Consider the following 24,219-nt stretch of genomic DNA (forward strand, 5'->3'; position numbering starts at 1 on the left):
GGCTAGGGGGGGTGAAGGGCAGGGGTGGGGGGGGTGAAGGGCAGGGGTGGGGGGGTGAAGTGCAGGGGTAGGGGGGGTGAAGGGCAGGGGTAGGGGGGTGAAGGGCAGGGGTAGGGGGGGTGAAGGGCAGGGGTAGGAGGGGTGAAGGGCAGGGGTAGGGTGAAGGTCAGGGGTAGGGGGGGTGAAGGTCAGGGGTAGGGGGGGTGAAGGGCAGGGGTAGGGGGGGTAAAGGGCAGGGGTATGGGGGGGGGTGAAGGGCAGGGGTGGTGAAGGGCAGGGGTAGGGGTGAAAGTGAGGCACAAATTGTTGGCAGGAGTAAAATGTCCCTACACACACACACACACACACACGCACACACACACGCACGACGGAAGTGAGAGGTAGTGGAGAGTGGGACTGGCGCATATCAGAGGAGGCTGCTTGGCCCCCCAGCGGCCGGGGAGGTAGCGGCGGGGAGGAAAGGGAGCGCCGGGGAGTTAGCGGCAGGGAGGTAAGGGAGCGTTGGCGGCTGGGGAAGGAGGGCCTCGCTTCCCCTCCGTCTTTCCGGGAGCCGGTTGAGAGCGAGGGGGGAGGAGCCTGAAGTTGGTGGCAGGGGCAGGAGGGCCGCGCTTCCCCTCCGTCCGGGAGCCGGTGCAGGGTGGTGCATGTGATGAGGGGGACGGGGGGGAACAGAGGGTGTGTGTGTGGGTGTGTGGGTGAGGGGGTGAGGGTGTGTGTGTGTGTGTGTGTCTCCTTTGGCCCGTCACTCCGCCTCAGGCCCAAGGTCCAATGTGATTGCCGCTAGGGACACAGGGAGACACATACAGACACAGACACATAGGACGCTTTCAGAAATATATAGATAGATGGTGAGTGAAAAAAGTGACAAAAAAACTCAACCATATAGCATATAGCAAATAAAGATATCACTTGTGAGCACATTCACATGTCTTAGACAGATCTATAACCCTGCCTTTCAACCATTGTCACCAGGGAAATGACACGGTGTGCTCAAATCAATATGTACTGCTATATATCTGCACTCACTGCTTCAACAAATTGATTATTACCTACACACATGATGAGAGGATGAGTTGATTAGCGCCGATTACACCCTTTTGGTTTTTTTTATGTGTGTTTTGTGTACAGATATATCTATACACACACACATATATATGCAGTATTAAAAAATATATATTGGTCAATACAATTATAGCCATTACCACAGAGGTTTTTGAAGCACTCGTATTGGACCTGGTTCCCTTTGTTCGTATGTGTATATATGTATCGCACACATTATTATGTAATGCACCAAGTGTTACGCAGTGCAGTATAAGGCGGGTTAAAGACAACAATAAGCATTACAAACATATTTGCATCAATGTGCGCATGCTAATCCAGTAGGCCAGGGCAGCCCTGCTCCAAGGAGCTTACATTCTATTTATAACATGTTCTTGCTTCAACACGGTGCACAAATGGTGACAATAAATCCTATTGCTGCTCCAGTTTTTTGCCGCCAGGAAACTTTGATAGCCTTCCATACATTCTCTATATTTCTGACACCTGAAAGTCAGCATCTACAGTAGTAAGCAGTTTCCTGAAGAGATCCCGGGGCCTATGTACGGTAGCAAACGCTCTAAATGTCGTCTTATTCTCTGCGTTAATGCTGAGAGGCACTTGAGCATCCCTTCAAATCCTTGAGCGTTTAGTTTAGAGATAAAGCAGCTCATGATCATAGCATAACCGTGTACATCCACAGCAATGTCACAGGCTTCAACAAGACTGATTGTTGTGCTGTCATTAAATCCTATGCTTAAAGCACAAAGCTGAAACTGCTAGGCGTACACACAGCCCATTGTGTATTACCATGTTTTAACAACAGCAGAAAGCCAAGTCATACGTACTGTTTCCTTGGTGCGATTCAGAATTTATCTGTATCGGCTGTAAGAAAATCATATTTATAGTATGTTTTGTTTCCTTAAACTGTGAGTATGCATGAACTTTTAAGGCATCACAGCCTTTTAAAAAAAAAATAATAATAATAATAATATTTCTGTGTTATAAGGAATTTAGTAGAAATCATGTACAACTGCATCTACCTGCATCTAACCTTGTATATCAAGGGTACCTTTTGCTGGAGTATATATATATTTCATATCTCTGTCTGTCACTGGCTCTGAGCACCACACTGTTTTCCGGATTATACAACTGCATCTGTGCATAATATTTACATGTACAGTCCGTATAATATTTACATGTACATTATGTAAAATATTTACATCTACGCATAATAATTACAATGAGGGGCCTACACCTGCAAAGGATCCAACAGGAAATTCACAAATATGACACGGGTCACAATAGCGATTTCTAAATTTACAATAACATGCATCAAACACCTGTTCATTAACTTGGACACAATCTTCCTCACATTCTCCATTCACGCTCAGTGCAGGCAAGAAATAATTAGCATCGGCTGAGTCGTTTAGCTCTGTGTGGGCAGCAAACATAGCGCATGAAACACCAAAGCTTAGAGGGATTAACATTTCCTCGCCAGCCGATGACACACCTGCACTTATCGTGAACAAGCAATGTTCTGATGAATCACTTACCATCCTGCCATTAGGAACATCCAGGTATTTCATTTTCCCTAGCATCCCGTCATCTACTATTTGCAATGTTTCATCGTTTTGTTCACAGCAACGCTGCTTTTCTGAAGTGGTGTAGGAAGTAGATGAAAAAAAGCACCACCCAACTGTGCTAACTATCAGCCCTCAGCATCCTCAAATGCCACACTACCTCTTTCCATCAAAACCACAGGAAGTGTTACCACGGAAACCCGACCACAGCAGGAAGTGGGGTTCTCAGCTGAAGAAAAAAAAAAACTCTTCCCACTCTTGCATAAAATTGTCACATGAACTTGAAAACACAGTCAAACAATAAAATACACATCAGAGATATGTCATCCTTTTTGTTTCACTGTAGAGCAATATTGCTTATTGAAGCTTCATTATTGTAGCTCAGTGAATAGCAAGAGTATGGTTCTTACGTCACAAATGATCGGACTTCCTCTGCACAGGCACTTTACAGTTGCACAGTGTACTGTGCTCCACCAGAGACAAATAATAACCTTAAGACTCATAAACAAGAAAGACGTAATAGATAACACCATTGCATGTAACATTATTGACTGTTGCATGGTGTGTAAGGGAAGTTGTTTTACAGCAGGTGTTTCAAGCTGCAATTAAATTATTATCCAGAGCTAAATATCGAGATATCTAAAAATGCTAGATAATACTTAGATTGTAAGCTCTCTGTGGCACAGAATTTATTTCCTATTTGGTTGATTGTATTTTTGTTGGACTATTTGCATTATTTTTTCACTGTACTGTAAAGCGATGTGTGCATTATTGCCACTACATAAATAAAAATATACATTGTGAGATTGGCTCTATGCAAATTGAAAATGATCTAAACCAGGGTGTAGTGTCATCATTTGTATAACTCTGAATCATGGATCAGTAAAGAAGTACAAATATAAATGTTAACACCTTAAGTACCATGGGGTTGTTCTGAAAGCAGCACAAGGTACCAGAATGGCATGGCCATCTGTAGACTTGATCTGAATGGAGGAGGAGAACTTCCTCTTCCATTTCTGACGCTGGGGGGCCGATTGGTCAATGTAATTGCTATACATGTGAGCACATGTTCCTGGTGTACAAGTATCCGATTCCAGCACTCAAGGCGTTTTGTCAAATTTGTCAAAGCGCAATGCAGGTTATCATGCCCGTTCTGGTGGTAACTGCCATTTAAGTCAATGGTAGTTACAGCAAAAACGTGGGAAATAACCAGTGCTGGACTTACGCATAAGATACGGTAACTAAGCTACAGCTTAGGGCCTCACAATATGAGGGGCCTCAAAAATAGAATTTTTTTTTATGTATTTCAAGTTTTAAAATCGGTTGACAACTGAAGAAGATACATTATGGGGGAAAAGAAAAATCTCTATAAATATGGACATTTTACGTTTACATCGGACGTAAGCATCATGTGCATTGAAAGTCACAAACTTCGTCATTTATCATTTGAAGACATCATCAATAACGTTGCTCTCCGAAAATCACGAAATAAAAGTTTTAATATTAAAATGTATGTGATGTGCAAACACTGTTCATTTTAGCTTTACACCGTCATCTTTGCATATAACAATGCTTGTCTAATGCTTTCATTCATTTCAGTTTCATGTTTATATTTTCAACTGTCCTTTCAGTCAGAATAATAAATGTATTTCTAATTTTTGGGGCCTCTTAAACTTGACATGGCTCAGGGCCTCCGAAGGGCAAAGTTCGGCCCTGGCAAAAACCTACATTATGCTTTGATAAATCCCGGCAATAGTATTTAAGTAGATAATGCATATCTAACAGTCCTATTACTACAATGTACCATAAGCTACAATGTGTATTAATGACCGTAAATAATATGCCAATTATTTAGAGAGCCCATATAGAAGTGCTATCCACGAACATACCGTGTGGATGCATCAGACAAACCAGAAAGGTATTTCCCTTTGAAAACAAATGATGATGTGATTTTCATGTGGTGTTGAAATCAGTTTACAATTGTATTAACCAACATTACAATTATGATAACACTACAATTATAAGTGCAACTGGAAACATAACATTTTACTAGTAAGTCGATATTTGGTGTCATTTAAAAAAAAAAATGTGTTCTGAAACTTGAATTAACGTAACTATGCATAGGCAGTTGGGATGCCAGAGGGTTTTGACCATATAAACAGGTGGAACAAAAGGTTGAGAAACACTGACATGAAAACTGGGGAAATTACGTTCAAGCTTTAGTGCAAGTAACAATTTAAAAAATAAAGATGATGTTATGTACTAAGCCGAGCTATTCCACAAGACACCTTCCACTGCCAGGAGACATCGTATGGCGCATTCACTTGAACAGGCAATGCGATACCTTCCAGGGCTGTAAGGTATCAGAATGTTACAGCTTAGTAAATACAGCACTATATCCTTCACAGACATAGCAGCCAGAATTGCAGGAATGCTGGATGTAGTTCCATCATTAAATATCATGGCATAACAGCAGTAACATATCACACATCTGACATGGTGGTTGCGATATCAAAACATAGTTTAGAGTTACTTATTTAGACTGCAGTTTAGCCATTGAATTATGAGCCGCAATGTTTCTCCTCACCTCCCTACTCTCCAGTGAGCGGTTGATATAGAATGACTTAGAAGCTCGAAACTTGTTTCTCAGGGTGGACAGGCGAGTCCTGGTACTTCTGCTCTCCCAGAAAGAGAACTCCAGGAACTGAAGGGAGCGCTAAGAATGGGGGAAAAAAGAAGCATGTTTAGAACTCAGATTAAACTCAATATTTAAAACCACACTTCCTAGTGTATCTGTAAATATGTAACAACATTTAATGTTAAATTAACAGGTTTCTTTCTTTCAATCTCAACCACTATAGACCCGATTTATTATTCTATGAAGCCTTTCTCTGAAAGATTTCAGCTTTATCCATTTGATTGGAGCTCAATTTTTCCTAAAAAAGCAGAAGATAGCGTCATAGCATACTGAATGGGAGCCAATATTACTATGTAACATATAGTTAGAGTTGGATACCATGTCCATTTCAAGTGAAAGTTACAGATATGGCGGATTCTTCAGTATACTGCAAAGCGTTCAATCTCCTTAATTCTACATCTGCATCGACACAAAGGCGAAGGCATGATGGGGTTCCCCAAGAGTTGCTCCCCCTGCACATATCCAGCGTGCTAAGGGTTAATTTCTGCGTTTGTTTACTGCTGTGTTTCGTCAGCCCCACCCTCTGGAATGCTAATGCCCTGCAGGACAAAAGGACTCTGAAATCACAGCTGCATTCATTCTGAACCCCTTCAGTTTACATCTGTGTCGCCCCAAAGGCGCACAGCCGAAGGGCAGCCAAAGGGTGTGAGCCGTTTGCTGATGTTTGTTGGTGTTAAAATTGCTGTATTTCAATCTGAAACTCTCCAAGCCTTTTATCCCCTGCACCCAATTTTCCAACTCTAACTGTCCATGAAATGTCTGTGATTTGACTGTATAACCCTGTTCATTTAATGTAAACATTTGTTATAACTCGGTGCCCAGGACATACTTGAAAACGAGAGGTAACGCTCAATATATTACTTCCTTGTAAAACATTTGATAAATAAATAAATCTCACCGTGATCAGTCAAAAAAAACCCCCATTAACTTAAATCGGCTGCTTCAAAGTATATTGAATTTTAATTTTTATAGAAATGTGAAACACAGCCCACAGCAGGAAAGCACCAAATGGGTAGAAAATGGGAAGGGTTATATTTTGCCTTAACTGAAGGCTGAGTAGTTGCTATTATACAGTACCAGGGGATCCTGAATCCCCACTAGTTTAAAGAGGTCTGAAATTCATTAACCTGTTTGCTGCCAGAGAGGACAGAGATGTCTCTGACCCCTCTGGCAGCAAAGAGGTTACGGGCTTTTTTCACTACACTTTTATAGCCATTATTGCTCATTTTACTATTAACAAAAACAGAAGAAGTACTGCTTCATGCGCTTTAGCGAGTAGACCACAAAGACTTTCTAGAGTTCATCCTCCTGCCTGACATCCCTAGGCAACCTGTAGACCTGCTATCCCACACTTCTGGTTGGAGTCATACTGTCTAACTCTCTGTATTTAAAAGGTTCTGTAGATTACCTCATAATTTACTGAAAATGTCTACTTTCCCTAGCAGATCTCCCTGAAAAGACATTTCCCATGTGTTGAAGCTGGGATTTGGGTGTCTAGCTAATGGTGAAGTAAGTAGCACAGCTGCTTTAAGTCTTGCCCCTAGCCTTTTACTGAAACAGGATCTTATATTAAAGGTGGTATACATAGAACTAATGCATTTAGTTTGAAAAGAATTGAATTATGGGCAGAGTACAGTGGAGAAAGACAGCTTTTCCCCTTTTAATAATCATCTAATTAGAAGTTAACTTCGTTTATATTGGCATAGAGTACAAATAAGTAATAACCCATTTAATAATGCTCTGGGTTAGTGGTTCTCAACCCACTTTTTGCGAATCCCTTGGCCAAACCCGGTTTCTTTGGAAACTACCCAGAATTCAATTAATATGTAAATTTATGTACAGATGCATTGGTTATTCCTAAAACCTAGTGTGGCAGGGGATTTCGGAGCAGAGGTTTGGGAACCACAGCTCTGGGTGAAGAATTACAATTTTAAATTACTCATCTGGATCAGTAGCAGTCATCCTTGAATTTATGCTGTCCTTCATATGAGGATGCTTTTTAATGTGCTTCTGACATATGTATGAATTTATTTTTATATCTTTTGCAGTGTACACCAAGCTGAACCTCTCAAGTTTCCTGCCACAGGTAAACACAGAGTCCAAGCAGATTGTCCAATATTTGTTCAAGAAAGTTGCCATAGCAACTACCTCTCCCCTATCTCACGTCAGTGCATGACTCCAAGCCTCTCAGCCATCTCTTCGTGACAGCCCTCGATGATCTGTGCTCATGGAAACCAACCTTCCTTTGGAAACCAACCTGCTACATAGCACAATGTTGAACATAGCAAGGTGCATGCAAAGCCTGCAAAAATGTATATACAGTCTGTAAAAGAGTCTCTTACACTCCTGTCTTTGTGAAGGGGAGGTGTCTGTGAAATAGGTTGTACAGAACATGTTGTCTGCATCTAAGTGAGAAGTTTCTCCATGATAGATCACGTGTACTTGAGCCATCTCTAGAACTGTCATTATTGATACAGGAGTTAACGTATTTTATGATCCACAAGAACACATTTATTGTTCAGGGGAAAGAAGAAACGGCTATTTCAATGCATTTGACTGTCATGTTCTTAGCTGTTATAAGATGTGATGAGGACTTGTTCTGATACTTTGATGGCACCCAGAACACAGACTTCTCTTTCTTAGGCAGCCCTTCTGTAGCCCACTTGAACATACAATACAAAAACAAATCAACATGACAAGTAATCCTTGCTACAAATATAGGAACAATTTCTAATATGCAGATATAAAAGGTACATTGAAAACGTACAAAACTCTGATACTTAAACCTCTTGGCTACAATTATTAAATAGAAAGGAAAAAAGATTCCTCTTTACTCAAGATTTTCACTTGAGCGAAAAGACAAACCAGGCCGATTGAGTACATTATACAATATATATATATATATATATATATATATATATATATATATATATATATATATATATGTATATGTATATGTATATGTATATATATATATATATATGTGTATATATATATATATATATATATATATATATATAAATATATATATATATTTATGTGTGTGTGTGTCAGTAAGGCAGTTGGCACTCACGTGGAGTTGGAGTAGATGTTGGTGCTTATCCCTTAGAGTTAAGATAGATAAGGTGTTTTCACTGGAAAGCCGTGCAGCAAAAATGAGACAGCACACAAAGGTAGTAGTTCAAAAAAGCTGTATTGGAGTATGTGGCGCACACACCGACGTTTCGGTCCTCATAGAGGGACCTTTCTCAAAGGATATATATATAGTCAATGGAGAGTAGTTGACACTCACGTGTATGTAGTAAAAGGTAGGTGCATGTCCCTTAGCAGTATTTGACAGGCAGGGGTGGTCCTCACAGCAGTGGTGCAGCCGCAGCAATGCAGTAGGAACGAGACAGCACTCAGAGGTAATTTTCAAAAAGATTGTATTAGAGTAGGTGGCACAAATGCCAACGTTTCGGTCCTCACAGGGGGACCTTTCTCAAGGCAGTGAGAGAGAATATATATATAGAATATATATATGAGAGAAACTAATAGGATGCGCAATAAAGTAATAGGATGCGCAATATAGTAAAGTACTGTTTGGTATATTGGTATCACATAATGGTGTGATACCAATATACCAAACAGTACTTTACTATATTGGTGTCTTTCCTTTATTTCAGAAATCTATTAAGATCACATATTCCAACATTTATTATACCAATATTCATATATTGTCTAGGTTTTGCGCCTAATGTTACCTTTTCCATATCTGTATTTGTGGATTCATGTGTAAATCCAGTACATAGTGGCAGCATATACCAGACACGGCTATACATTAATTGTTTATTGCGCATCCTATTAGTTTCTCTTATATAAGGTGAAGGAGTTGATCAGTCAGACACTGACTGGCACTGAGTTTGAAGCAGGGGAGCCTGGCTCAATTCCCGGTGTCGGCTCCTTGTGACCTTGGCAAGTCACTTTATCTCCCTGTGCCTCAGGAACCAAAATCATAGATTGTAAGCTCTACGGGGAAGGGACCCGTGCCTGCAAAATGTCTCTGTAAAGCGTTGCGTAAAACTAGCAGCGCTATACAAGAACAAACCATTATTATTCATTATACAGTATATATATATAGAGAGAGAAAGAGCAAATAATGTAACCCCTTCAGCGCCAGATCGTCTTAAATATAACAAATGCCCTATTCACTTATAGTTAAAAAAGATGATTGAGCTTCCAGGGATTAGATAGCAGTATGCAGATTAAGATATCTGACTGGCCCACGTGAATGCTAAGAAGCATTACATGCAATACATTTTAAAAATGTTTGGGGTGGTATGAAGAGAAAGGGCATCCCTTTTTGAATATTTCATTTGACTTTTTAAAGTGATATAGTGGTTGTAACCGGTATATAACAGTAGTGATTCATTCCTGTGTACCACCCAGTCCCATCACACATTGGCTACTAATTATGACCTAAGAATTAACTTGGTTCGACAGCGAGCTTGTATTCTTTCCTTGCTCCAGTAAAGTGACTGTCGGTAATAATGTATCATTAGACACACTCGTACCAAGACGCCACTTTCTGAAGCTATATAGCTATTCCTCCTAAAACGAAAAGAAAGGAAAGAGGCAGGTAAAAGAAAATCCAACAAATGTATATTACCTTTCTCTCGGGCTCTGAAAACATCCTACAGTAGGTAGCAGATCCTACGGGATAGCAGACAAAAAGGAAAGCATCAGGACAGCAGCTGATAAAGGTGCATAAAGGGAAAGACTTTAAAACAATGGAAAAAAAGATCCCTGATGCTGACGTCCATATGGAGCGTGCAACCTCTCACTCCGTCAGGAGAGTAAACAAGACTGTGATTATGGATAGAAAGTACATTGGACCAAAACAAGCTCAGTGCAGGGGCTTAAGCAGTAAGACCTGTCAAGTACCCTGTAAGTGCTCTGCTGTGACCAAGTGCCAGAATTCAAGGGGGCACATGCTTCTTGTAACATCTGCATAAAGAAGTGACGTTAATGGTTATGCAAGCTTGTTATTCTCGTAAGGCACTAAACATTATAATCTTTACCCGATATTTCATTTTATTTCTTTTTATAAAAAAGAGTTTTATTCTGCAGGCTAACATCCACACGCTGAAATAAGGGAACGATGCTAATTTAAAAGGTTGATGTTGCACTTAAGAAAGGTACTTTTTCATATGGATGCTAATAAAAAAATACGTTTAGGTTTGCAGATAGAAATACTAATGCTGAGTACCTACCAGCACCATCACATTTGCCCCTCCATTCAATAGGGCGAGAAGTACAGCTGTAGCAGACGTTATTGCATATACAGCATATATACCTCCTCACTCACTCTATATGTCTCTGCTCCACATTGACAAGCATCAGATAATTGGCTCCTAACAGTGAGGAGACGCTGTGTAACTGTAACAGGGACTTATCCCTGTTTAAATAAAGCCACCTCAGAGCTCTGAGAATCCAGCAGAGAAATAGTTAGTTGCAGCCACTCAATTAACTAGTCTCCACCTGGACTAATGATAGCTCTGTAAAAAGCCTCATGTGAGACACAGGAGTGAGATTCCTTAGCTCCCATTTGGACTGAAGGAAGGAGAGCAGAGCAGAGAAGCCTGCACACAGACACTGTCTTGAGCACAAAGGCTGTGCTGAGATCAAGACATCCAGACACCCAGAGACCTATATTTCGTGGACACATACTGTAGGACCCAGGAACCTGCCAGAGACGGACATGGAGGGCCACCTGCTTAAGGTACCTCCTGAGACTTTGGGGTGATAGGCTGGTAATGGGAACATCCCTCCAGTCCTGCAGATAGGGTCTGGGGAAGTAAGTTAGCCCTTACAAAGGGATAGGGGTTTGTTATTTTGTTGTTTTTGTATGTTTTTCCTGGATAAAGGAACAGGCTCAATAAAGCCAAGATATAATTTCACCCAAATCGGGCTCCATTATATGTGAATATATATGTGAATGCCCATGAGTGGCTGAGAAGTGCCAATTGTGCATGTACGGGCAGCAAGCAACAATTGCGCTTGCCGCCCCAAAATTGTGCCGCCATAGGCCCGGGCCTATCAAGCCTAATGGGAAATCTGTCACTGATTATAGGAGAGTTAAAAGCAGGTCAGTCTATTCTAGTTTACCTCAGTAACTGCCCCTCATATCTATTTTACATCAGTAAATGCCCCTCATATCTATTCTACTTCAGTAACTACCCCTCATATCTATTTTGCCTCAGTATGCCTCAGTAATTGCCCTTAATATTTATTTTACCTCAGTTATTGGCCTTAATATCTTTTCCGCATCCACTCAGGACCGGCATGGCAAGGGAGGCCTTCCACTCCCCAAGGCAAATGTGTGTGGGATTGGGTGGGTGTGTATATTGTCGAGGGGATTGGGGGGGTGTATTGTGGCTGGGTTGAATTAAGTGGGGCGTGGGAATTATGTGTGTGGGGAGTGGAAGGGTGTGTGTGTGTGTATGTGTGGAGGGGGGGGTGGAAGTGTGTGTGGAGGGGGCGTGGAAGTGTGTGGGGGTGGAAGTGTGTGTGGGGGGACTGGAAGTGTGTGTGGGGGGGCTGGAAGTGTGTGTGGGGTGGCTGGAAGTGTGTGGGGGTGGAAGTGTGTGTGTGTGGGGGGTGGAAGTGTGTGAGGGGGGTGTAAGTGTTTGTGTGTTGTGGCTTTGTTAAATTATGTGTCAGATGGGATTGTGTCTTGGTGGGGGGTTGAAGTGTGTGTGTGTGTATGTGTGTGTGTGTGTGTGTGTGTGTGTGTGTGTGTGTGTGTGTGTGTGTGTGTGTGTGTGTGTGTGTGTGTGTGTGTGGGGGGGGGGGGGTGGAATTGTGCATGTGTGGGGGTGGAATTGTGTGTGTGTGGGAGGGTGGAATTGTGTGTGTGTGTGTGAGGGTGGTGGCATTTTGTGTGTGGAGGTGAAATTGTGTGTGGGGGTGAGGGGTGGAATTGTGTGTAGTGGAATTGTGTGCTAGTGTGTGTTTGGGGGAGGGGAGGATGAAATTGTGTGTGGGGGGGAGGGAGGGTGGAATTGTGTTTATGTGGGGGAGTGGAAGTGTGTGTTTGTGTGGGGGAGTGAATTGTGTGTGAGTGGTGGAATAGTGTTTGTGTGTGTGGGGGGGGGGAGGGGGGGAGAATTATATTTGTGTGGGGGGGCTGGAATTGTGTATATCGGTGGCTGGTCCAGCTAGCTCTCTATCTACCCTGTCATGTAAGGGCTGTTATATACAGCGTGCGGCCGTGCGTGCCTATGCGAACGCACGTGCACGTGCCGCATACTTTTCCTGTATATAGTGCCGGGAGCTGCAGGTAATGTATACATGTGTGTTACGTGTGTGTTTGTGTGTATGTGTGAGTATATGTGTGTGCATGGGTTGTGTGAGTGAAAGTAAGTCCTAGATAAGATTTTTTAAAGAAAAAAAAAACTTTAATAAATATTTTTTTTTTACTTCTGCAATCATTGACACACACACACACACACACACACACACACACACACACACACACACACACACACACACACACACACACACACACACACACACACACACACACACACACACACACACACACACACACATTTGAGCGCAGGCAGCGGTGTGAAAAGATGAATTTCCTCATCTTCGCCGCTGTCTGTCGGCTCCCCTCTCCCTGCCGTGCGCGCGCGCGGCCCTTCTATAGAAAGGCTGACTGACGTCAGCCAACTAAAATTCCGCGCGCGCTCACGGCGCAGCACACACCCAGCACTATAGAACGTGCCTAAGTTCTAGTAAGACACAGACAGTGACAGACTGTCCTATGAGGGTTTCCCTCTCCTCATGCTGACTTCCTGAGTGACCGGAGTGGTGGTGCATGTGCTGGGCCCTCCCTCTTCGAGCTACAGGAACGAAGTGCCTAATTTATAGTATGAAGTTCAGCCCCTTAGGGGTGGGTCCTTCAGTCTGTGATTGGGCTTCCAACTATCCCTTCATGAAGTAGGAGCTCTGACCTCTTTTCCCGGCTGGGAGAGAGAGACATGTGCTTTGTCCCTCATGGGCTGAGGCACTAATTAAATCCAGAGAGGCCTCACTATTACCAGAAGGCCGTCGCGTGCGCTTATAGTAAGTGCGACGCGACGCGACGGAGTGACAGATTGTTCGCGATTACTGGAAGTCATCTCTCTTTGATTTTCCAGTGAGCGTCGCCTGACCGTCGCGTCGCTGTCACTATAAGCGTAGCCCAAGGCATTCGCTGTAGCAACATCGCAGTGGCTGCTATAATAAAGATCATCCTCATTTATACTTCTGGCTCCGCGGCAGTCTATATGGAGGGATTATTGTGAGTAAGGACTGTCATAGCGGGGACCACCTTCAGCCTTGCTGAAGCCCCCTATGTCTGGAGGCGCGAGGCGCAGTCACCAAGAAGAAGAACCAGAGATATCCCTAAAAGTCTGCCTGTCTTCCCCCACATCATCGCGGGCATCTCATCTCTCCTGTGCCAAACAGGTAACCAGCACTACACCTAGCCAAAGCCATGACTAAATCTCCCGGGGGGGGGGGGGGGAAATGTGCTACATGTGTGTTTGTGGGGGTGGAAATGTGTGTGTGTGAGGGGGGGGCTGGAATTGTGTGTCTGTGTGTGTGTGGTAGAATTGTGTGTGTGTGTGTGTTTGTGTGTGGGGGGAGAGTGGAATTATATGTATGCATGTCTCTGGGTGGAATTGTGTGTGTCTGATGTGGAATGTTGTGGGGGGGTGAATTGTGTGTGAGTGGTGGAATAGTGAATGTGTAGCACCAGTTCCCCCTTCCATGGAAGATCTGGCGACATGTGTGATTCCCTGATTCTGTAGCTCACCTGCCTGTTACAGGAGGTCTGAGTTGCTCCGCAGATGTTATGTTGGAGCAGCAACAGGGCAGGTTTTCTCCTTCTCATGGTGCAGCACCTAACGGAAATCTGACACTGCCTGTAACTCAAAGATGACTCAATGGATTGGTGAATTTGTGTGAGTTATGAGCAACTGAATAAGGGGGTTTATACTGGAGTCTCGATCAAACCTTAACTATGGATGCACTACTGCACATCTATTTATCTCTATATCTCTATATATTTAACAATGTGAAGGGATTGGGGCACACACTTAAATATTATAGACCAGACTTCTGGAGAGGGTGCTGCTATCAGATTACCTATATGGTACTGTATAAAAATAACAAAGGGATAGAAACACCATTAGTATGCAAAAAAATAATATTTTAATGGCCCAACGTTTCGACTACCGCTAATTTAAAAGGCTCCAGAGGGCAGCCGACACGTTGGGCCAATAAAATACCTTTTTTTTTTGCATATTTATAGTGTATATATCTCATTGGTTGTAATGGTACTCCGCTGAGATTAGAATACGGCCCGGGTGCATTAACTATAAAATGATTAGGGATAAAGGAGGATAGTAACAGGTTCTCCAGGACTTGTTGAAAAACTGAAAAATATTTGTGGCTCGTGTAATATATATATTTGCAACAGGCCTGGTATGTAGAGAGGGTGTAGTTAGCTGGACCGATACACAGGTCTCACAGTACGCCCCCTCCTAGGGGCGACTCCCGCCACCCTAGGAGCTGGCTTGACCAAGGATCTTGGCGGCTTGGAGTTATTGGAGAAACGCCTCGGAGTAGTAGCAGACTTGATAGCGTCTTAGGAAGACTTGGGTAACTCACATCGCTAATTCAGAGGCTAACGCTGCATTTATAGTACTGGCTACAGCGATGCTACCTGTGACGTCACACGTCGCTATAGCGAAAGTTGCACTCTGGTGATGTTGCTGGTGATGGCCCTGGCGGCAAAGGGCCATGTGATTGGCTGCTGCCAGTCATGTGGTGCGGCTGTATCTGGAAATCTCAAAAAAAATTGACTATAGCGATTTTGGTCTCTGTGACGTCACACGTCGCCATCGCGCCCACTATGGGCGGTCGCTACAAACTACATTAAGTTGCTTTGCGGCTGCATGCCGTCGCTGTAGCCAGTACTATAAACGCAGCCTAAGACTTGCTGCTCAGCTGATTGTATACACATGATGAGAGTCTAAAGACTTGGACATGCAGAGCTGCAGCAAGGTTGGGGACTCAGGCACAGGCTGTATACAGTAAGCCCATCAGAAGGCTGCAATAAAGGTGCAAATTTCTCCATAGGAATACCAGAGTATGACGTAGGAAGCACAAATGAAAGACGCAAGCAAGACGGGGTCTATGTGCGCAACAGCCCCCGCTGAGAAGGCTTCTACCGACGCGGTGTGTCCAGCATTTCACCCCAACTAACGAGCGAACCCAGCACTTTCCGCACATTGTCCGGTTGTGGAGGTCCACATGTGAGTGTGCATTTTAGAATTTATTTTTGTGCATCAATACATGTTGTACCCCTTACACTATCTCGTTCTTGTCTCTGTTTATACTATGGGGTGGAATCTGCTGGAGAACTACCAGAGGAGGGTAATACATTTATTCCAATCAAGACACCATCCCCTAGGCTGGGGCTCAAGGCTTGTATCAAAGATAAAGGCTGTGTTTTTTGGAGAGTGTAATCCACCCCCCTATCCCTGTGCCTAGACAAGATTGCACTATATTGTGTATTTTCTCTTTTATGTACCTACCGATGGCGTATGCTCCCTGAGTTTTCTATCACATCATTTACCAGAACCAAGGAGAGAGGTTCATCTAAGGTTGAGACGCTGCCATCTAGCTATTCATTCTGTCATTCATTCCCATCTGCCATTCATCCCTTCCTTTTGTTTTTTGTTGCTTTCACTCTGATCAGAATGAGACTGCTCTGTCACAGGTTGAATCTGGTCAAAGGATATGACCAGGGAGGCTGCGATGGACCCACCCTCGCCCTCCCCTTGTTAACCGATACCCACATATAACAGACAAGTAACGACAGACTCGGTTTGGAGGTATAAGAGGCAGCAGCTTTGTTTATTGTCATATTGGATGTAGCTTTAGGCTTCTTTGTTTTTTGTTGTTTACATTTAGCCACACCCACTAGCACTCCAATTGACACTTATATACATATATATTATATGGTAATTTGGGGGGGTTTCTTAGAGCTTGCTGGGTATCTGTGTGTTTATTACATTTGTCCAGCTGGTCTCAGCTGTTTTGAAGGTCAGTGGCTCCTCCCTCCCAGGGTTTAAACTCACCCCTCCCCACTTTCCAAGTAAGCAGTTCTTTCATGCAGCTGGTTATGACAGATCCAATGCGATTATTCTTCCTCTAACTATAGAGATAAATAAGAATTTGAATCAGTTAGTGTTAGGACCTGCAATATTTGGCCATGCATTGAGGTGGCTTGCAGGCTTAAAATGCTTTGGCCAAAGGGTTTGACTAAATTACCCTTTTTTCGAGAGATATATAGGTATTTCACAGTATATTTTTATCATATTGGATGTAGCTTTGGGCTTCTTTGTTTTTTTATTGTATACATTTAGCCATGCCCTGTAGCACTCCAATTGACATATATACATATATATATATATATATATTATGTGGTAATTTTTGGGGTTTCTTAGAGCTTGTTGGTTATCTCTGTGTTTTTTTTAATATAAAAACGCACTGAATTACCAGTAGAGGGAAGTATCCAGGAACCGTTACAGTTAGTAGAATTAATCCTACTGTACTTTTCCTTCTCGGTAAAGCCCTTTACATATTCTATTCTCTATTACAGAAAGAACCATTGAGCATTACATTGCAGTTTTGATTTGAGTTTTTGTTTCAGTATCCAGCAAATTGACATCTCTCAGTGTCCTCAGTTTATATTAATTACATTCCTTACAAGCAAAATACTGCTATTTCACAGATAAACATATCTTAAGCTACAAAATAACATTAGTGGATTGTGATCCCTCTGGAAGTGAGGGGTTAACGCTATATTGTATCAAATTGATCTGTTCCACTCAGTATACTGTATGTGATACAGGAACTTTGTGAGACCAACTGGATCAAAATCATTAGATGTATTGAGTTGTTGGGCGGAGTAGTGAAGCAGTCAATCAACTCTTAACAAAGACACAGGAGAGTGTTTTCAATGTGGTGGCTTGTTCCCATAGTGACCGCAGTGGGAAGTAAAACAATTGTCCCAAACACAAATACACAAAATGCAGGAGGTGCAGCATGGATGAGAAATTAGGAGTCCATACCAGAAATGTAAGGGAGCATGGAGCACACTGTCACTCGTTCCTTCTGATCCAGGTACTGACACACAAGCTTGTTTTACTAAGTTTGACAATATAGGTTGAAAAGAAGATCAGGTCTGTACGTAATGCGTTTACTGTACTTCCCTAGAAAATTCCACTGTGGGTGTCATAGACAAGACGGTGGTTCCAAATCTATAGATTTTATCGCTGTGTGTTTTCTACAAGTGTTTTGAATTGGCTGTAAGAGCAGAAAGAGTTATTACTACATACTGACAGAGATCCAAGGGCACCCCACCAATGTACAGCACAATCTGAATTTTGGGTTTCAGGGCATTGTTACATGTAAACCTGGTATGTCAGATAATAGGAAAGGAAATTTCTGCCCCGGAAAGCTTACAATCTAAGTGGTATGTTGGGAAATTTACAGAGACAGCACGTGAGGTAATAAGTGTAGTAGATGACAGTCATTGGTAGGAGTAACTGTGGGTGTGTGACAGTAACAATGAGTCTAGGCTATCAGGATGCTTCATTTAAGATGTGAGTTTTAAGGTTTGTCTTAGGCCAGTAATATAATGGGCGCGCACACGCGCCTGGGCGAACACTCGCACACGTGACGCACACTTTTTGTGTGTACGGTCAGTGCTGCTGGGAGCGACAGGCTTTGAAGGGTACTATGTGTGTGTCGCTGGGTAGCTGTCTCTCTGTGTGTGTTTGTCACTGGGAAGCAGTCACTGTGTGTTTGTCACTTGGAAGCTGTCAGTGTGTGTGTGTGTGTGTGTCACTGGGTATATATGTGTGTGTCACTTTGAAGTGGTCTGTGTGTGTGTGTCACTGGGGAAGCTGTGTGTGTGTGTGTGTGTGTGTGTGTGTGTACATGTGTGTGTGTATATATTATATAATATTTTAAACATTAAAAAAAGACATGCTGTGAGAATAAATTATTTATTAACATTGTGCAATATTTGATAAATATATATACACACACATACACACATATATACACACACACACACACACATACATTGCAGACTGAGCGGTAGCGGCACAAATACATACATACATTCGGAGTCTTCCCCCCGATCGGCCGGCTCTGCGCTCACTGCCGTGCGCGCACGGGCCTAGCATAGAATGGCTGGCTAACCACAGCCAATTATAAGTGCCGCGCGTGCACGGGCCTAGCATAGAATGGCTGGCTAACCACAGCCAATTATAAGTGCCGCGCGCACGGGCCTAGCATAGAATGGCTGGCTAACCACAGCCAATTATAAGTGCCGCGCGTGCACGGGCCTAGCATAGAATGGCTGGCTAACCACAGCCAATTATAAGTGCCGCGCGCACGGGCCTAGCATAGAATGGCTGGCTAACCACAGCCAATTATAAGTGCCGCGCGCACGGGACTAGCATAGAATGGCTGGCTAACCACAGCCAATTATAAGTGCCGCGCGCACGGGCCTAGCATAGAATGGCTGGCTAACCACAGCCAATTATAAGTGCCGCGCATGCACGGGCCTAGCATAGAATGGCTGGCTAACCACAGCCAATTATAAGTGCCGCGCGCACGGGCCTAGCATAGAATGGCTGGCTAACCACAGCCAATTATAAGTGCCGCGCGTTCACGGGCCTAGCATAGAATGGCTGGCTAACCACAGCCAATTATAAGTGCCGCGCGCACGGGCCTAGCATAGAATGGCTGGCTAACCACAGCCAATTATAAGTGCCGCGCGCACGGGCCTAGCATAGAATGGCTGGCTAACCACAGCCAATTATAAGTGCCGCGCGCCCACTATATTACAGGCCTTAAAGGGGGGGAGAGAAGGTGCTTGGCATATACTGATTGTGAGGGAGTTTCACTGGTGAGGGGCAGTGAGGGAAAGGAGTGTAAGGCGAGAGCAGTAGAGGAGAAAGAGGTGGAGGGGAGACAGTTAGGCCGCGTTTATAGTGTGCACGACGGATGTCGCCACCCGCGAAAGTTATAATTTAACTTTCAGCGACGTCGCTGGCGACCTGGCCATTGATTGGTTCAGCCTGTCACATGTGGCGACAGCCTCTGAAAAATCTAATTTTATCGGCTTACAAATTTTTGGTCACTGCCGTCGCATCGCGCTTACTATAAGCGCTTGCGACGGCGGCAATGCTTTTGTTTTCAGGCGACGTTGCGTACCCGGCACTATAAGCGCAGCCTTATAGGTAGCGTACAGGACACCAGCAAGGGCATAGCGAGAAATCAAAGCTGATATATAGGTAGGAACAGATGAGGGGAGAGCCCTAAAGGTAAGGATGAGAACTTGGTAGGTGATCTGAAATTTAACGGGAAGCCAGGAGAGTGATTTAAGGAGTACTTGAGCATACTGTTTTGGAAGAAAGTGAAAATTATTCTTGCAGCAGAAAGGATAAAGCAAGAAAGGTTTAACTTAAAAACAGTGCATCTTGGCATGTTATCTGTGACTGAAACCTATCCCTCCCCCGTGCTGTATGCGATTTATGACTTGAGGTGTTAAATGGTCCCTGAATGTTAGTGATGTAAAGGGACACTTAGCGGTGGCCTAAACCGAGACCGCAGCTTCATGAGTCACTACCGACACAAGAGAACTCTCTTCCCATGAGGGCTAAAGGCCGTGTCTACACATACTGCGCTATATGAATGCACACACAGCTGTCTTTTACACATACAAATACACAATGTAATTCCATCCCTTTATACCAATAGGGTCCACACAGTATCCAAACACTAACAGTATTGCAACACCTTCTTACAGTTCTACACCCACCCACACCATTGGTAAACACTCCAACTCCACACACACCTTTTGTAAAGCATTGTATACACTGTGGGCGCTTTATAAATTTATATTTACATACATGCATACACACACACATACCATTTAACACCTCAAGTCATAAATCGCATACAGCACAGGGGGAGGGATAGGTTTCAGTCACAGATAACATTCCAAGATGCACTATTTTTAAGTTAAACCTTTCTTGCTTTATCCATTGTAACACCGCCAGACGTTTTCATTTTATATATATACATACACACATTCTTAAATGTAATAAATAGTTCAAACAAATAGTATTTTAAAGTGATAGTTCCAAACAAAAAAAATCCACAGCTTATCATTGTAAAATTGAAAATTGGCTTCCTTAAATAGATTGAATCTCCTTTAAAATATTTAGCTTATTGTGTCTTGTAGCAAATAGATAAAGACTGATTAAATCTACTGTGCAGCTTCACAGCATATAAATGGGGACCATAGTGAGAACAAAAAACCATCACAGCTCAGGCTCGAATAAAAAATTCCCTATGAAGAATTGACAAAATAAGTCACAGATGTGTCCCATGTCACTGACTCATATTTTAAACAGTTTCACACTGCAGAAAACTGAAGACCTAAACAACAAGGAAAGTAAGTAACTATATAAAGAACTCTACAAAGCAAACAACCTACCAGTTCCAGATAATCAAAAAAATATGTGTTTCTGCTGTTCCCTTGTGTATAGAACAAACAATCTTCACATTAACGACTCCGTTGTAACGTTGTTACAGTGGCTTACAAAGGTAGCCATAGTGTGCAGAACAGACATCAGATAAGACCATGGCGATGCAGAAACACCTGAGTGTCCAGGGGTGTCACCAGCGTTCCATAACAGCACTTGGCTTCCACTCAGCAAGACGGGAGTTTCTCACAGGCTTTGAAGGTATGACATACCAGGCTCGGTAATACTGTGACACTTTGTGAAACAGTAATGAATAATATTCATGGAAATCCCATCATGCCCTACAGCCTAAAGTATGGCTATGCTGTGCAGGCAGCATGACCCTAAAATGTGTGTAAGTCAGTAATAACATATCCTGACAAACAGGGCACTACTGCAGTGATCTAAAATGAACCAAAGGAAAATGATCAGTATTTTTTGGGGGGTGGGTGTTTATAGATTGTTATTTAGAAGATAGGAGGATTTGGTCACTTATCCGATAATACAGCTCTATTACTAACCTTATACTACTGTATACCTGTTCCTTCTCTTTTTTTTCTTCATCCTCCTCTCGGATCCCTCACCTCTCTATTATGTCTCTATTTTCATGTCAATGTTGAAAATATTATTTCATGGAACAAGTCTTTTAAATCAATTGTTTATCACTGCTAAATCCTTGTTTATTTATCATTTATTTAATTTGCACATTTTACAAATGCATATAATTTGAGAATCTTCCTGTAATATTACAAATCACACTTCCACAAAGTTCCAAAAAATAAAGAGGAAAGCAGAGTTCGGGTTGAAATCTGCATTCAAGACAACACAAGCAGTGGTACTGTGCTTGAATATAGCCGAGTACAATCCCCTTAAACAATGGAGCAAACATGTTTTGGTCCAGTACTATTAAAGGCAGATGCTAGTTGCTCATACTGTGATCTTGGTCCCTGTAGATGGAGTGATAAAATGGTGGGATCTGGACAATGGGCGGCTGTCTCAATCAGCTGCTGAACACGCTGGGATGGTCACTCACTTGTTGTACTGGGCAGAGACTAAGCTAGTTTTGTCCTCTTCAAATGACGGCATGCTGATCGCGTGGACCGCAGGAGCTGTTGTGTTTGACCGCATCAAAGTAAGAATAGCCTTCATATTCAAAAAGATTCTGGCATATAACCTAAGCAAAAGGGATATTAGGAGGTGCATCTTTAGGGGGTGCACCCATTCACAGATTTTGGGAGTGTTGTATTATTTTCTGTGAATATATATATACACAGACACACGTGTATATAGAGAGGGGGATGTGACATCTTGTCGCAGCCATCACGCCTCTATGAGCTATAAAGTTTCTTCCAGCACAGGAAGGTGTCTTACGTAGTAGCCTGCTTAGTAAATATGGGCCTTGATATAAAGGTGCAGTAGGATTAAATAAGCTAGGAGTTATAGTACTTGACCCCGTAGGATTTTTCAGCCCTCTCATCTTTCCCATTTTTTTCTGTATTAATTAAATTATTTGGTTTGCACCTAGTCTGATAAGGAATATTGAAAAAAATTATTACGTTTGATGTAGACGCTACAGCTATAATGAATCCCTTAGATCCTAGGTGGGCAACCCTGTCGCCAAATGCCACAAATGGCGAATAGGCCATGAAAGTGTGGCGAATTTGAGTTTGCCAGCTCCCACAGTAAAATAAACTTTTTCCTGACCGCGTGTGCTGGTTTCCGCTTTCTGAATGAGTCAACGAAGTGAACCAGCAGCAGGTGATAGTGCTGAGGTGAGGGAACCAGCAGCAGGTGATAGTGCTGAGGTGAGGGAACCAGCAGCAGGTGATAGTGCTGAGGTGAGTGAAGCAGACGAACAGTGTGTGTTGTTTTAAATGTTCGATTGAGCAACCTAATTTCTCAATTTTTACATGATGTGGCGATTTTCACTTCTCATTCGCCCCACCTGTGGCTACATTGACAAATAAGTTGCCCATCTCTGCCTTAGATGATGCATGGTGGTAATGCAGTTGTTGCTTGATACCAACTCCTAGAGGGAGAGAGGATAGAACAGAACCAATCCTGGCTCAAGTACAACTCTAAACTGAGCTGCAGCCCCTTTTTTTTAGCAGGGGAGGGTCCCAGGCCATACCCCCAGTAATGGGCAGTACCTAGGCCTTGGGCACACTCCTCCTGTAACTACTAGGGAGTTGTTTACTTCAGAAGGGGCAGGAATTAACCCTATCACTGCCTGCGCTGGTACCAGGATTTTTGTGTTGGGCAGAGGAGTTTAGTAACCAAGGGTTACATGGCTACAACTCTATACAAATTTGTTACACTTTTCCTCAATTGTCCTTAGAGGCCTATAACTTAAACTACATTGCCAGGTCTGCAATGTTGATTTTGTGAGTTGCCCCCTTTACTTCCCAGTAGTCAATGATAGAAGTAGTGGTATTTCTATTGGGAGGGCATTGGGAGCATTATAAATAGAGAGCATTGATCATCGGAGATCTATTAACAAATGTTGTATCTCAATTCTTTATGTCGGAGAAGACAGTTGGAAGTGCATTGTAATCACACTAATTACTAATAATTACTAAGCACTAATTACAGTATGTAACATTAATTAATTATAAGAAAGCCGTTTCTCATACATTCAACATATAGACATCACCAACAATGGAGATTGTGACAGCAAATAGAATGAATCGCTTTACAAGAGGAATAGCCCACGGATGGAAAGAAAGTCAATCACATCTGGAGCCTGAAGCTTCAAATATTGCCACTGTTGGAAACAATTTGATCTGACCCAATATTGGCAATCCTTATGTTTTTAGAAGTAGTGACCCGAAGCATAAAATTCTACCTTTTCCCGTTCATTTAAATGTACATACAACCAATTATACATTTTCTTCCCTTCTGTCCTTTAGTTGGGAAGCCCCATCTTCAGCATTGCAATCAACATCCGGCGGCAGCTGCTGGTGTGTGGGTTCAAGAAACACCTTTCTGTCTACCCGTTGGATGAGCGGAAAACGTCAGGGCACGTTATTAACCTGAAGAAGCGCTTCTCAGATCACAGGCACACGGACATTGTGTCATGTGTCGTGACCCTAGACAATCGGATATACACAGCTGGGTGTGTAAATGATAACAGAATTTAAAAAACAAACATGGATGAACAGCAACAGTTATGAGGAAAGACCTGCATTATACAATGCAAAGGCTTGTTTCAAATATAACTACAACAATCAGGTGTCCAATGAAGAGATGGTGGTGC

General features: G+C 42.8%; 2 protein-coding genes across 11 annotated transcripts in view; one reads left to right on the forward strand and one right to left on the reverse strand.

The window, feature by feature from the left end:
- The window catches only part of RGS14 (regulator of G protein signaling 14), a 104,650-nt gene that overhangs the window by 63,634 nt on the left and 16,797 nt on the right, over positions 1-24,219 (reverse strand). For 5 of the 6 annotated variants that reach the window (XM_075600865.1, XM_075600868.1, XM_075600864.1 and 2 more), the window contains 2 exons: positions 9,965-10,008; positions 5,206-5,334 (listed from right to left, as the gene is read on the reverse strand). In XM_075600865.1, coding sequence (XP_075456980.1) covers positions 5,206-5,334; positions 9,965-9,988 — 153 coding nt within the window. In that variant the 5' untranslated portion in view covers positions 9,989-10,008. Of the gene's footprint in view, positions 1-2,591; positions 3,111-5,205; positions 5,335-9,964; positions 10,009-24,219 lie in introns of those variants that run through there. The other variant, XM_075600870.1, reaches the window with a different exon arrangement.
- LOC142495400 (uncharacterized) overlaps positions 17,417-24,219 on the forward strand; it is a 30,297-nt gene continuing 23,494 nt past the window's right edge. For 4 of the 5 annotated variants that reach the window (XR_012801730.1, XM_075600860.1, XM_075600863.1 and 1 more), the window contains exons 1-4: positions 17,417-17,541; positions 20,988-21,185; positions 21,917-22,095; positions 23,873-24,078. Coding sequence is in view for 4 of the 5 variants with exons in the window: in XM_075600860.1 (XP_075456975.1) it covers positions 21,083-21,185; positions 21,917-22,095; positions 23,873-24,078 (488 nt within the window). In the remaining variant the exon portion in view is untranslated. Of the gene's footprint in view, positions 17,542-20,730; positions 20,894-20,987; positions 21,186-21,916; positions 22,096-23,872; positions 24,079-24,219 lie in introns of those variants that run through there. The other variant, XM_075600861.1, reaches the window with a different exon arrangement.

The sequence above is a fragment of the Ascaphus truei genome, chromosome 5 (genome assembly GCF_040206685.1).
Source record: "Ascaphus truei isolate aAscTru1 chromosome 5, aAscTru1.hap1, whole genome shotgun sequence".
NCBI lineage: Eukaryota > Metazoa > Chordata > Amphibia > Anura > Ascaphidae > Ascaphus > Ascaphus truei.